This window comes from Exophiala spinifera (assembly GCF_000836115.1).
Source record: "Exophiala spinifera strain CBS 89968 unplaced genomic scaffold supercont1.7, whole genome shotgun sequence".
Lineage (NCBI taxonomy): Eukaryota > Fungi > Ascomycota > Eurotiomycetes > Chaetothyriales > Herpotrichiellaceae > Exophiala > Exophiala spinifera.
The window spans coordinates 561,161-575,502 of NW_015622519.1; the positions used below are offsets into that span (position 1 = coordinate 561,161).

General features: G+C 51.8%; 5 protein-coding genes across 5 annotated transcripts; 3 read left to right on the forward strand and 2 right to left on the reverse strand.

Annotated features, from left to right (window-relative positions):
• Positions 1–9: 9 nt before the first annotated feature.
• On the forward strand, positions 10–4,713 carry PV08_09178 (uncharacterized protein; the record flags this gene model as incomplete). Its single annotated transcript, XM_016383498.1, has 1 exon — positions 10–4,713. The coding sequence occupies one exon, from the start codon at positions 10–12 to the stop codon at positions 4,711–4,713; it is 4,704 nt and encodes a 1,567-aa protein (XP_016232121.1).
• Positions 4,714–5,820: 1,107 nt separating this feature from the next.
• PV08_09179 (uncharacterized protein) lies at positions 5,821–6,558 on the forward strand (the record flags this gene model as incomplete). The annotated part of the gene is made up of 1 exon (XM_016383499.1): positions 5,821–6,558. The coding sequence occupies one exon, from the start codon at positions 5,821–5,823 to the stop codon at positions 6,556–6,558; it is 738 nt and encodes a 245-aa protein (XP_016232122.1).
• Positions 6,559–7,070: 512 nt separating this feature from the next.
• On the reverse strand, positions 7,071–7,894 carry PV08_09180 (uncharacterized protein; the record flags this gene model as incomplete). The annotated part of the gene is made up of 2 exons (XM_016383500.1): positions 7,071–7,529; positions 7,628–7,894. The coding sequence occupies 2 exons, from the start codon at positions 7,892–7,894 to the stop codon at positions 7,071–7,073; spliced, it is 726 nt and encodes a 241-aa protein (XP_016232123.1).
• Positions 7,895–8,318: 424 nt separating this feature from the next.
• Positions 8,319–10,444, reverse strand: PV08_09181 (uncharacterized protein; the record flags this gene model as incomplete). Its single annotated transcript, XM_016383501.1, has 2 exons — positions 8,319–10,312; positions 10,372–10,444. 2 exons carry the CDS (start codon positions 10,442–10,444, stop codon positions 8,319–8,321), a joined length of 2,067 nt encoding a protein of 688 aa, XP_016232124.1.
• A 1,245-nt stretch (positions 10,445–11,689) lies between these two features.
• On the forward strand, positions 11,690–13,468 carry PV08_09182 (uncharacterized protein; the record flags this gene model as incomplete). Its single annotated transcript, XM_016383502.1, has 1 exon — positions 11,690–13,468. One exon carries the CDS (start codon positions 11,690–11,692, stop codon positions 13,466–13,468), a length of 1,779 nt encoding a protein of 592 aa, XP_016232125.1.
• Positions 13,469–14,342: the final 874 nt, after the last annotated feature.

Sequence of the window (14,342 nt, forward strand, 5' to 3'; positions counted from 1 at the left end):
CTCGTCACAATGGGGCTACCAGAACGGAATCCAGAGACAGAATCTTCCGCAACCCTTCTCATGACGCTCATGGATGATTTTGCCCCGACGGACCGCCAACCGGTCTTTCAAGTGTCTCCCGAAACAGATCTGATGAGTTTTGACACAGAGGAGTCGGACGATCTGGCCGAATCAGACGAGGAGTTTCACGATGAATCGTCCCCGTTGAATTCATCCGCGGAGTTGATCAAAGAAGCGGATAAGGCTACGTTGAGAAGATACATACAGGAACATGCCTCCAGTGAACGGCATGAGGACTCGCCTACATTGTCAAAGAATGAAGAGTCGGACAGCATCATCGATCGAGCCCGTGATTACCAACAAGAACTCTTTGAACGTGCGACAGAAGAGAACGTAATTGCTGTTCTTGACACTGGCAGTGGAAAGACCCTCATTGCTGCCCTACTCATTCGTCATTTTCTGGAGCAAGAGCTTCTTGACCGACACAATGGCAGACCGCCCAAGATCGTCTTTTTCTTGGTCAACAGTGTTCATTTGGCCAGGCAGCAGACGCGGTTTCTCAACAACAATCTGCCACACAATGTCAAGGAACTTTTTGGCGAGTCGAACGAGGACTTGTGGAGAAAAGCGGAATGGGACAATATCTTTGCCCAGAATAGCGTTGTTGTCTGTACTGCTGCTGTCCTTTACCAGTGTCTCATGCACTCGTTCCTGAGTATGGGTCAAATATCACTGCTCATATTCGATGAGGCCCACCATTGCAAGAAGAATCATCCATACGCTACCATCATCCGAGACTTCTATCTGAAATGGAAGGGTGAGAAGCCGCGCATCTTTGGCATGACTGCATCTCCGGTAGATTCGAAACGCGACATCCGTCAAGTTGCGGAAGATCTCGAGGCTTTGTTGCAGAGCAAGATTGTCACGACCAAAGATGCCTCGGTTTTCGAGTTCGCTCCTAGAGCCACAGATGTTCGTTGGACCTATGCTCCCTCGCACATGGACTTTGACACTGAATTGACTTGCAATCTCTGGCCCCTCTGCGGTTTCATTGAAGACTTGAAAAAGTACTTTGTCTTTTCAAGATACGCCTCAAGACAACTTGGTACTTGGGCAGCTGACCGAGTCTGGAAATACGGTATACCAACCTCTGCCCATGAAGTTACGTCCATCATCAAACAATTCGAACGCAGCAAAGTCTACATGGATGACTCCGACCCTGACAGACGACGAGCCAAACTGGAAAAGATTCAACAAGCCATTTCACTTGTCAGTCGGCATTACTTTGGTCCTCCGCGGTGTGATGTTGACGGGGAGGTTTCAGCCAAAGTCAAATGCCTCTTCACCGAACTTGAGAGGAGATTTTCAGAATCTCAATCTACTCGAGCAATAGTCTTTGTAGAGCAAAGATTCACAGCATACATTCTCTGTGACTTCTTCAAGTGTTCGGACCTACCAAATGTGAGGCCAGGCGTCCTTGTCGGCGTCGGCGGCCAAAAGAACGCAGAAGTCAGCCATTGGAGAGATCAAGAAGCGATCATGAAACATTTTCGCTCGGGAGACATAAATCTCATCTTCGCCACTAGTGTTGCCGAAGAAGGAATTGACATTCCCCAGTGTAATTTGGTTGTTCGCTTTGATCTATACGAGACCCCAATCCAGTATATGCAGAGTCGAGGTCGAGCCCGAATGAAGAACTCGGTGTATGCCCACATGATGGAAGAAGGAAACCAAAAGCATGAGTCTACAGTCAACTATGCAATCGAAATGGATGAATATATCCGACTGTTCTGTCAGAGTCTTCCCCCAGATCGGTTACTGGGCTCAGGAACAAGATTGAAACGACTTATGGCCAAAACCTTCAGCGGCAAGAGCTTTCAGACCTCGTCTGGAGCTATTGCAAGTCATACCAACTCGTTGTTGCTGCTTTCACGATACGTAGTATCATTGGAGAAGGTCGATGCGAGGTCCAAGGAAATTTACGAAGAGATTATTGACCCAGAAAAGAGTATGTTTCAATACAAGGTCATCCTCCCTGCTAGTAACGACCCACGCGCGGCCCAGGTTAAGGGGGCTTTAGGGATGCCTCAGCCGAACAAGGTCCTGGCCAGACGATCGGCGGCCTTCAATTGCTGTGTCAAGCTACGAAAAGCAGAACTTCTCGATTCAAATCTCGACAGTGTTTTTGTCAAAGCCAAACCCCATAACTTGAATGCTCGTCTCGCAGTCGATGAAAAGAAGGATTCGTACAAGAAAAAGGTAAAGCCAGACTTCTGGCGCGATAGTGGCGCATGCTCTGATAACCTGCCTACGGAGCTGTTTGTTACTCGGGTACTGCTTGGAAGTTCATCATCCTCTGTGGCTACGAACAGCCTACTCTTGTTCACGCGCGCCCCTTTACCTATCATCCCAAGTTTTCCTGTTTATGTGGACGAAAACATTGAGAAACCTATCTTCTTCGACCAGATGCAGGAACCAATACAGGTCAACAAGGAACAACTTCAAGCGTTGACCAACTTCACTATTTTCGGAGTGCTTAAAGATGTATTTCATAAGACCTTTGTCTCAGATCCGAGTACCATGAGTTACTGGTTGGCTCCGCCTACATATACAGCATTCAAACCTTCCTTTGAGGCCATTGTCAACATGGATGAACTTATGGTCGCAGAAAATACCGAGCGGCGTCAATGGGAACCAGCTACGAGTCCAGAGGATGCGCTCAGAAAAGCTGCAGAATGGTGCCAGGCATTTCTCGTTGATCCTGGCAGTGGAAGGCTTCGCTATTTCACTGAGAACGTGGACGATACAAAAACCATTTGGGACAAACCCCCAGAGCCTTCGATCAAGATTGGCAAGAGATTCAAAGACAGCATCATTGCCTTCTCTGACAGTACTTATGGGAGGCATCGCAAAAATGCAACAGCTCTTGCGAGTAACTACGACCCTCATCAACCAGTCCTGAAGGCTAAAGTTGTGGTTTCCGGTCGAAACTTTCTACAAAAGTGCAGTCCAGAACAGCGGCGCTTCGACAGTTGTATTGTCGCACCTCAACCGTTGCAAATTGGTCGTATATCGGCGGCTACGGCAGCTTTCTGTCAATTGTGGCCGTCGATCCTGCATAGACTGGAAGCATATTTGATCGTGCGAGAAGCTTATGTGAAGCTTCATCTGCCTGAAGTACCACTTGATCTGGCCCTAGAATCCTTCACGATGGAGAGCAATGCAGCTGCAGACGCGGATGAGCCTACGTTCGAAGACGGAAGTGGTGAAGCTCGCCTACAAAAGGCACCACTGAACTACGAGCGTCTGGAATTCATTGGCGATTCGCTTTTGAAAATGATGACGACGATCGCCGTGTTCAATCATACCACGTGTAACGAGGAAGGAATGCATTGCAAACGTATGGAAATGTTGGCAAACCGTCGATTGTGTTCCACAGCATCAAAACCGGAGTACGAACTCTACCAGTACATTCGTGCAGCATCCGAGCCTCATTGGGGCACGACGTGGTACCCAGAGTTCATGAAGCAAGTCCCAAGTCGTTCCGAGCGCCAGATTCTGTTGAAAGACAGTTTCAAGTCACATGGACTAGGGAAAAAGACGATAGCCGACGTGTGTGAAGCTACCATCGGGGCCTGCATCATGGCAAGCCAGGACCTACCTACGGAAGAGAAATTCGATCTCGGCATTCGCGCCATCACCAAGCTTGTCGACGACCCTGACCATGAACTTCAATCGTGGAAAGACATTAGGCCACTGTATAAGCCTCCGACGTGGAGTTTACAAACGAACGACCCAATCGCTACCGATCTGGCGAGAAGTATTGAGCAAATTACCGGTTACAGATTCCAGCATCCCCGATTGCTCCGGTCCGCCTTTACTCATTCTTCTGATCAGTATTCTACAGTGCCTGATCTACAACGGCTTGAATTCCTGGGGGACGCCTGTCTCGACTGGGTTTCTATCTGGTGGCTCTTTTCGAGTAATCCAACCAGGGGCCCACAATGGCTGACTGAACACAAGATGGCGATGGTGTCGAACAAATTCCTAGCCGCGCTGGCGGTCGTACTTGGATTCCACAGACTAATCTACGCTACGTCGCCGGCTCTCTACGAAGAGATAGGACATTACTCTGCCAAAATCCAGGAAGTGTACGATCAAGGAACCGTGGAACGTGACTTCTGGACTCGGATAAACTCGGGTTCTAGTCCACCAAAAGCACTGGCAGATCTTGTCGAGAGTTACTTGGGTGCGGTGCTTCTGGACTCCAACTTCAACTTTGGGGAGATTGAAACATTCTTCGAGAAGCATGTGAAATGGTTTTTTGAGAAGATCGAAACTTACGATACATTTGCAAATCAACACCCGACGACACATCTTTTCGCTTTGCTCCGACAAGAATTTCGATGTCGGGATAGTTCACCTGTCAACCATGAGGAAGGCAGGGTGACAACGACCAGGGGGGATCACGACGAGGATGATGACGACGATGGGGCGGGAGACCAGTCGGTCGGGGGAGTCACCGTCCACGTTGCCTGGATGGTGCATGGTCGTATTGTTGCCGAAAGCAGAGGACACGGGATCAAGTACGCCAAAACAAGAGCTAGCAAGGCTGCTCTCAAGGTACTGGGCAAACTGAGTGTCGATGAGTTTCGCCGCATATGGGGATGTGATTGTGCGTCGAAAAGTACCATTACAAGAACGGGGGTTTGATGTGACACATGACGAAGTGAATTGATGACTGACGAGTATCTGACTGAGCCGCTGAAAAGGGCGTCCGGAAGAAAGCGAGAGTTCCTCTGATTGAGCCTGTGTTGACAATGGGTTGTAGTATCGACCGGTGGAAAGCGTGTGGTTGCTTCATCACGCGTTAGTCTGTGCCTGTGGAAGCTTCTCTAGAACATTCATTCACCAGCAGTTTCATGGCTGAGAGTTGAGAGTTGAGAAACGATTAACGATATGATACCCCAGCTTGAAGCGAACGCTGCGTTACATGAATCACTATCCGTTCCAGGAGAAATTAGTCAGTTACCCTACAGTCTGTACACACGTTCGACTACCTTGCCCACAGGAAGCGGCCTCGACCAGAGCACGATACCTCGATTGATACAGACAGCCTCCCACCCCCCTGCCCTTCTCTGTCCCACATGCCAGGCACCACGAATGCCTCTAGGTGATTGTACCTCGCTGATCAGCCATCCTTGAATGATCGGCGATCCGATCACTGATCAAGTGAAGGTGTGCGTACCTCAGTCGTACTTCACGGTGAGTACGATAGTTCTCACTAAAGTCAGTGGGGTGGGTCACTCTCGCTCAACCCACAGTAACGTTTAGTTAACTAGCCACTCACGTCGAGTCTGGCGTATAGTAAATTGGTCTTAGACAGGTTACAGCGCGTGATTGTATCTATCCCACGACTCACCACCGTCAAACCCACATATACCTACCTAGAAGGTAGTGCTCCGTATACTCTCCCACGATAGGAAAAAGCCTCGACGATTTCTCGACATGATCTCTCCTGTGCGCGGTTTGATTTTCTATTCGACGCTCTGACACCGAGGATCATTGCTGCCTGTTTCTATCAAGTCCACTACAACACAGGAATGGGCAGCAATGTGACCGTCAGATTTCGAACTCGCTCGCTCTCCTGCCCTGCGTACCGCCGGACGTAGAACGACATAAATGCATCCGTTTCCATGACTGAGTGCCAAACGACAAACACACTTCACCAAACCAGCTCCAGGTCACCAAATTTTTTGTCTCTCAAACGACCAAGATCGACAACCGTTCTCTCCGCACATCCGCCAATATCGGATCACCATGTCTGTCGAAAACGCAAAGTACGCCAACGACGTGTCCGAGTACGTCGAGGCGGCCCTCTGCCCAGCCACGCCGGCCTTTGCACACGCCTACTCCAACACCAGCGCCCACGGCATTCCCGAGATCGCACTCTCGCCCAGCCAGGGCAAACTCCTCTCCATCCTCACACGCGTCTCTGGAGCCAGGAACGTCCTCGAAATCGGTACCCTGGGCGGCTACTCCGCGCTTTGGCTCGCGCAGGGCCTGAAAGACTCCACCGGCGGCGGCAAACTGACCAGCATCGAGATCGACCCCGGCCGACGCGACGTGGCGATCGAGAACCTCGAGTACGGCGGCGTCAAGGTGCCCGAACAGGTCGACATCCTGCTCGGCGCGGCACTCGACGTCCTGCCCAAGCTGGCCGACGAGATCGCCCGGGGCAAGCGCGACAAGTTCGACGTCGTCTTCATCGACGCGGACTGGGACAATCAGTGGGCGTACTTCGACTGGGCCGTCAAGCTGTCCAACGGAAAGGGGAGCCTGGTGTACGTTGACAATGTCGTCCGACAGATGCTTAACACGGGTGTCGTTGGCCCTGCTGCTGCTGCTGCTGCTGCTGCTGCTGCTGAGGAGGAGGAGGACGTGAAAGTTCCGAATCTGGTCGAGAAGGTCGGCAAGGACGAAAGGGTCGATGGGACTGTGATTCAGACATGTGGTGGGAAGAATTATGATGGCTTCTTGCTTGCTATAGTGCGGTAGAGACTATAGTGTTTGAGATATTGGCCCTCTTGCTGCTGAATCCAGTCTTGATGGTTCCTTCAAATGAGACCAGGTAATCTTCAACCTCACCTCCACAAGAACTCGTTGAGCGGAATCAATTGTTGAACGAGTTTTGCAATATCGCTGTTCGAAGCCAACCCCACCCCCCAAAGACTGGAAGAACGAAAATCGTGGGTATCATCAAGGTCGCAATAGGACTGTGAATGTACAGTTTCCAGAGCCCTCCCTGTAACAGCCTCCGTTTTGCTTTTGGATCGATAAGTAAAGCCGCAGGGCTCCAAGTGATGCAAGCAGTATCGAAGCACAACCCACCCACCCAGCCACTCCCGAGCAAAAGCAATCATGTGTCGGCGATGTGTTTTCAGAGGCTCGTGGGCCACGGGGGCGAATTCAAAATCCAGAATGTCAAAGATATGTATGCCCTGGCACGCTCTTAACAGTCGCACACACTGCTGGTGCTGGGCGTGGTCGTTGTCCCCAGGGCCACGATCTTATCGGTAGAACTCTCCTCTCTTGAGATTGACCCCGTACTCTTGGACCGCCATACCGAGGTCTTCCATGGTCAACACCGCCCGGCCCTGTCCGGACCCTCCCTGACCGCCGCCGCCGTAACCGCTTCTCTGCACGCCCAGTTGTGCCGCTTGTTGGCCCTTTCCTCCGGCCCCTCCGCCGGCCGCACCAGAACCACCGAACGAACCCTGGCCGGCGGCGCCCGCCCCCATCGCGGCGTTGCCGAGGGCATTGCTCGCCGCGGCAGAATTGCCCGCTCGGATCCGGCTGTACTGGTACGCGTCGGCGGCTACGTCGGCGACGAACTTCTGTGTCGCGAGCGCCAACAGTCGGGCAAGAGGGAGAGGCGTGCTGTTCGTGCTTGCGCCGCTTGGGTCATGCGGTGATGGCGGAGGAAGTCCAGCGAGTGTGAGGTAATGCGACGTTACGGCATCAGGGATCTAGACGTGAGCGCACCAAGTGTCAGTGGTCGTGTCCTCCTTTTCACCTTGCGCCGTCTTTTCACAACTAGGGTACGATGATGATGATGCACACTTACAATCGGAGCGTAATCGTCCATCTTGCTGAGGAACTCTCTGAGCGTGATGTCCTTGCGATTCTGCTGCGAAGCTGCTCCCGCGGACGTTGTCGCCGTAGGCTGCGTTTCCGACTGGGTGAACTCGTTGTCTAGGGTGCCTGATGAGGCCTCCAGGTGGTTCCGTTGCGTCGAGGACCCTTCCGCCGCCGTCTCTTGTGTATTGTCTGCCATCTCGGCGTCGACATCCATCGTCGATGTATCTTCCGCAGGAGGGGGTGGTGAAGACATGGTCAGATCGCGAGTGGGCCGTCGCCAAAAGGAGGCTGTGTGTAACACTACAGAACGTTGGAACGTGCTGGTCGTCGTGCCACTGGTGTTGTTATCGCACGCAAACTGACGGTGGGAAAGGCTTGAGTGATAAACGAAGAGTCAACAGCAAGTTGCAGGGATTAAATTTACCGTGATTGTTAGGCGGCGAACACCAGAACCTGGAGATCGGAGAATTTGTCCCGAGGCTCACTATAAGTTAAGTTAGGCCAACCCGGAGAGCTACTGTAGTACAATAGTAACTTAGAGGAGCCCCATTTCAGAGCGCATAATTTACGTCCAGTGCGAGTAATCGATACTTGGGTGTTGATCAGAACGTCGGATGTGACATGAGGCTATTTCTCATGCACAACACCTATTTCGTCTGTTCTCTTGTGCTAGGACATCACGATCCGGGCAGGCTTGACTTTGCTTCCTGTGCGGCTTGCGCGGCTGCTCGAGCTATCATCGCCTCAACATCAGCCATACTCGGTTCGAATTTCTTTGGCTCCATGTCTTTGAGCGGACTCGGTTGTAATGTGTCATTGGTGGCAGGCGATGACTGGGTTGGCAGAGGCGTGCTAGTCTCGACTATGTTCGGATGTGGTGGCTCGTCCCCTTCCAGTTCTTCAAAGGACACTTGATCTGCTTCTAATTGCAGCCTCTCGCGTTCTCGGGCTTCCTCGAGCTTCGAGGCTTGTCCTGGAGCACGAGTCCTAAGATCACCAGTCACGGCTTGTAGATAGTAAGGTACTTCGACGCCACTTTTCAAGAAATACAGCTTGAGATTTCGCGCTTTATCCTTGAGTTGAACTTGATTTCGTTCCTTGAGGGTTTCGTTAATAGTACCGCCAGGGCCGTACATAGCGAGTATCTGACTCCAATGGCCACCTTTGACTTGGTCAATTCCCTTCATGAGGGTATGCTCTTCTTCCGGAGTCCAGGGACGCCTCTGTGCGGGTATGACCCCTTTCCTAGGAGTCAACGACGTTTTCGCTGCCGCTGCTTGTCTGGCTCGCTCATATAGCACGAGAGTAGGTGCTGTTTGTGAGCTGTGAGGAATGTCTGGATTTCCACCAGGGCCAGAGGAAGGAGACTCGGACTTGGTTTTTTCAGAAGCTGGTTCAAATTGTTGAGGCTCTGGTAGGGAATTTTGAGGTGCAGGGGTAGCTGGTTTGGCCGGGGGAGGTACACTGGGAGCCGCTGTCGAGGCGACTTCTGCAGCCGACACAGCTCCTAGTCCTTTCATGGCAATCTCTGCGGCTCTAGCAGCTTGCGCGATAAATTCTTGGCCAAAAAGCGAGATACTTGGGGTCTGTCCTTGGGTGATTTGCATGTAGATAGATTCGGTGGACCCGGTAGGAGCGGGTGAAGCGTGTATCGAGAATTGCCCTTCCATCTGGCCACGCTGAGACGTTTTCGAAGTGTCACTACCACCCTGCCCTCCGCCATTTTTCGAAGCACTCTCAATACTTTGATACAAGTAAGACGATACCTCTCGACTGAAATCATCCCATGGATACTTCAAAGCCAACTGATCAAGTGTGTTATTTTGTGCATGAGTTTGCAAGATTTCACGCCGTGCTGTGACCTGACTCAGAAAGTCTTGCTCGGTTGGTGCCAAGGTTGTTGTTCCTGGTCGCCGTGCCAGAATCTGCTTATCCAAGTCTGGGGCGAACATATCGGCCACAACCACATGAGGCGGAGCTGCTCCTGTCCTCCAAGCAGTTATGAATCCCTGCGTTTTGAGAGCCAGGAACACAGAGGCTTGCGACTTTTGAAGAAACCCGTTCTCTGGCACAAGCACAGGAAGAAACCCCCGGTCCATGTCTCGAAGTCCAATCTCACCTGTGAATATGCTAGACATAAATATGGCTTGATTGATCTTGCGTATTGCCTGAATGTGATTCGCATCTTGTAACTGCAAGTCGCTCGCCGAGAGGAACGGCTGCCCCGTGTAAAACATCCTCCTTATGGGGTCGAACTTCGATCGCAACCCGAGGTATTCACGGGTTTTCAGGGTGGCTGGCGTCCTTGACAAACCCAAGGCTTCAGTCGGTGAGAGGCTCGCGAGAAAGGTCAATATGTCCGCGGCGAGACTCTCCAGCACCGGGAGGCTGTCCAGTCGGTTCCTGACTATACTAGGCTGCGCTTTTGGAGGCTGTGGAGGGACATTATGGCTTTGCGTGCTGGCCGAGGCAGAGACGTTCGTGATTGTAGATTGAGGCACCACCGTTGGTCCAGTCTCCATCTTTTGCTGCTCAGCGCTCGCGACAGAGGAAGATTGTGGGTTCGGCGCCCCTTCAGCAGGAGACAGACGCCGCCTCTTAGGACTTCTTGGATTGTCATCTTGTCGGGGGATTGCCGGTTGCGATTGATTTGCCTGCGATGGAGCCTCATCTGGGCACAAGTCAGTCCAAATGCGCCGCCAGGTGAGTGAAGCAGCCAACGCTCCTCACCTTGTTGCTTTTGAGGGGCCCCTTCTCCTGTGCCGTCGCTGACAGACTGGAGGGGGGATAGATCATTTGACATCGCTAGACCATCAGTTTCCAGATATATTTGACGACGCAGGGACAGTCACACTGGGTAAGTTCATGTGTACAGGAGACAAACGAGATGAATCTGCCATGGGAAAAAAGTTGCGGAGCAGCAAAATAATGCGGAGATGCAACAATCGGCGTTGGCCGGTGTTGTACAATTGGCATACGATAGATCTAGCTACCTAAGCTGGAGTGAGTCCTGAGGAGAGCATGTGTCGACAGTAGACAACATCAATTGTCACTACTCAGTGTATCCGTAGAATGAATACTCATAGTCAACTGTTTGGCGCTGACGTGCAGCCATCGGCTCTTATTCCATCCATGACACAAACGCCGGGTGAGACGAGGACAGCAACTTCACCTGCCACGAATACGACGAGGTTGACTGACGGAGCAGCACGCCATCCATGCTATACCACAGGCACAGGGCTAATTAGTTAGTGCAGCTACAGCACATGCGCTCTTGAGGTTGGCGTCCATCTCTATCAGCATCCCTGCCGGTCGCTTGCTTCCTCCCAGCCCCCAGGATTATGCCAGCCAATCTGCTTATCTTAAACAAACGCTTGGGCGTGGAACACTCAATATCCCGAAAGCTCGATCGTCCTCAGATGGGCTTTTGTGCTTTGTGCATGGCGTCATGTCGTCACAAGCTGCTGGAGGCATCCGGATCTCTCGTCCTGCCAGAATAGGGTCAGGGAGACATCTGGACGAGGGCGTACACTTCTGACGACGCATCCCGCCCTTGTAGGTGAGATTCTCAGCTATCTATCTGACAGAAACTCTCTCGCAGCCGGCAACAGACGGCACCAAAGCCTAGTGATAGTGAGCCTTGGAATATTGGCGGCAAGGCGGATCTACTGATTGGGAGCTCTGGATGAATGCGCCGACTTTTCGCTGAACCCCACCATGTAACGCTTTGCTATCGAAGCTTCCTCCTCGTATGACGATCCTGTACCTGGTCAGAACTCGCCAGAGGGACAACCTAATGCACCATGATCATGGGACACTGCTCTGAATTGAGTAAGCTCCTCCTGGGACATTCTCATGAGCTCCAAGAATCGAGAGACTATCGAGTAGCCCTGCAGCTTCCTCATCCTCGACGGCTCAAGCTCATAAGGCTTACCAAACCCCCACCATTGTCAGTTTACTTTCTCTGTTCCTCAGCAGCTTGTCAGGTTGCTGGCCGCTGGTGCACTGTGATTCTGTGACTTGGATCATCCTGAATATCGTGAACACCATGGCCAGATTCTACTCAGTCCATGCCTCAACTCTATTCTTCCTCTCGCTCTTCCTTGCTGTCGCTCCCCAAACTGTGCTCACCCAGCAGGTGCTGAGCACATTCATCTACACCCGATATGGCGATAGAACTCCTCTGGTCTTGTCCTCGACGCCTTCTTTGACTCCTTTGGGAGCTCAGCAGCTGTATGCTGCAGGTGCTAAGGCGCGAGACAGGTATATTTCACCCACGGACGGTGACTATACTGGCTCGTCCACCATCTCTGGCATAGCGGGAAATCAATTGGCGTATGATCAGATCAATGTCTTGTCTACTGATGAACAATATGTGTCGGCCTCTGCATTGGCTTTCCTCCAGGGTCTATATCCCCCTCTGGAATTGTCTTCGAACTGGACCTATATCGAAGGCCAAAGCACAGTTGCCAATGGGACCAACATTGTGGCACCGCTGAATGGCTACCAATATCCCCAGATTACGACCATATCGAGTAACGATCTGAATTCCATATGGGTCAATGGCATGGACAGCTGTCCGTCGTATACTGCTTCGGGACAGGTATATTATCAAAGCCCAGACTATCAGAGTATCCTGAACTCGACCATGGAGTTTTATAGGAGCCTTCAGCCTGAGTTCCTCGATGGCATCTTTTCCAATGCCGGAGTCGGCTACTATGACGCCTTTTACATCTACGACTATCTCAGCTATGCGTACACCCACAACAGTACTGTCCGAGAATCGTTACGGGAAGAAGATCTGACCAAAGCCAAAATCCTTGCGGACGATTGGGTCTTTGCCATGAACGCTGACCTCTCGGCGTCAGGTACAACATCAGGTGATAAGATTCGAGCAATCGCAGGAAGAACCCTTGCTACTCGGCTTCTGACAACGTTTAACACAGCAATCAACACACAAGGGCAAACAGAGAAAATGACCCTACTATTTGGCAGCCACGAGCCCATGATCTCCTTTGCTGCTCTAACGCGGCTTATCTCTCAGCAAAATGCTGCATTCTACAACGTACCCGCGCCTGGGTCAAGTTTTATCTTTGAGCTGGTATCTATGCAGGCTGACGAAACGGACGAGTGGCCCAATACAACAGATATCTATGTCAGGTTTCTGTACCAGAATGGTACAGATTCTGACTCTTCCTTGGTTGAATATTCCCTCTTTGGCCTCAGCCCCAGCCAAGGGGTTGTCCCTTTCTTGGACTTTGTTGCGGGTCTGGAGGAGTTCCTGGTGTCCAATGTCGGCGAATGGTGCACGACATGTGGAAGTTACAGCGTATTTTGTCCAGCATTCACAGATACCGATGACAAGTACAATCCATCTACGGGATTGCTTTCTTCTAGCCACAAAGGGCTGTCTCCCGCCATTGCTGGCGTAATTGGAGCCGTGGTCACCCTCGCAGTCGCGGCATTGTTGTTTGCAGCAGTCATGCTTCTAGGTGGTGTAAGACTACACAGGGTCCATACAAAGCCCAAGTCCGAGATGGCAGGCTTTAAGGGAGGCGCGAAAATGGCAAGTGACCAGGACTTGGTCATACCCAAGGGCGGAGCTGGGGCTACAATGGTTGTGGCCGCGACAGAGGCAGAATCACACCCAACTCGCGGCCATGAGAGAGTTGGAAGCTGGGAACTGAGGGATCAGGTAAAGGCGGAAGAAGCACAGGGCAGAGTTCTCGGTGATGCTCCACCAAGACCACGACGTCCCAGTTATGAAGATGACGAACTGCCCATCACTCCTTACACACCAGCGGTTGATCCGCACGATCATGTTTAATGACACCTCGAGCCAGGGGATCACGATGATCGCTGTGGCACGCGATATTGGCGAACGAAACAAGACCAAGAACGAGATATCGGATGTTCTTTTCTGCTATACCCGGGAATCGGCAACTCCCAAGTGAATCTTTTTGTACCTGACCATAGTCGGTGGCGACCATCACCAGAATGATAATCCGTCCAAATACTGCCGCACTTCATTCACTGCGACGGGCTGGTTCATCACCGCCTGCCGCCTTGCACACCAGTCAAAGTCTTTTCTTTCTTCACTCGCGACGTCTCTCTTCCTTTTCTCCCTCTTCTCAACACCCTCGTACATCCGTCGCAATCTCCACTGAAAACTCGCCTTGGATAGCCAGCGGTTCTTTCCTCTTGCGCGATCAAGCTACCTGGTAAGCATGAAGTTGCACCTTCTTCCTTTCGCGCTGTCTCGTGCGTTCCTGCAAGTTGCAAGCGCGTCGTCGCAGCCTCCTTCGCCCTCACTTTGTCCACAGTGCGACATATCCTCATTCTCACCCACCCACTGGCATCACCGCCTCACCGTGCTTTGCTTTTCGTTCTTGCGCCAGAGACTCCCCTTTTGGTACTTTTGCTTGGCTGCTCGCCTCATCGCGCCTACACCTGAAACACAGCATAGACCTAATATGACTAACCAAAGCACAGATAGCCAGGTCGGCAGGTCGCGTCGGTACAGCGTGACACGCCTGCTTGAACTTGCGCCACAAACAATAGCCTACAGCTTCGACCTGTCCAAGTTCACCTACGACGCAGCGCGAGGTCAGTTCAAAAAATTCCCCACAGAAACAAAATGAAAGCGAATTGAATCTGACAAAGACACAGCAGGGGTGGTGCCGCCATTAGGTGCCTGCGCC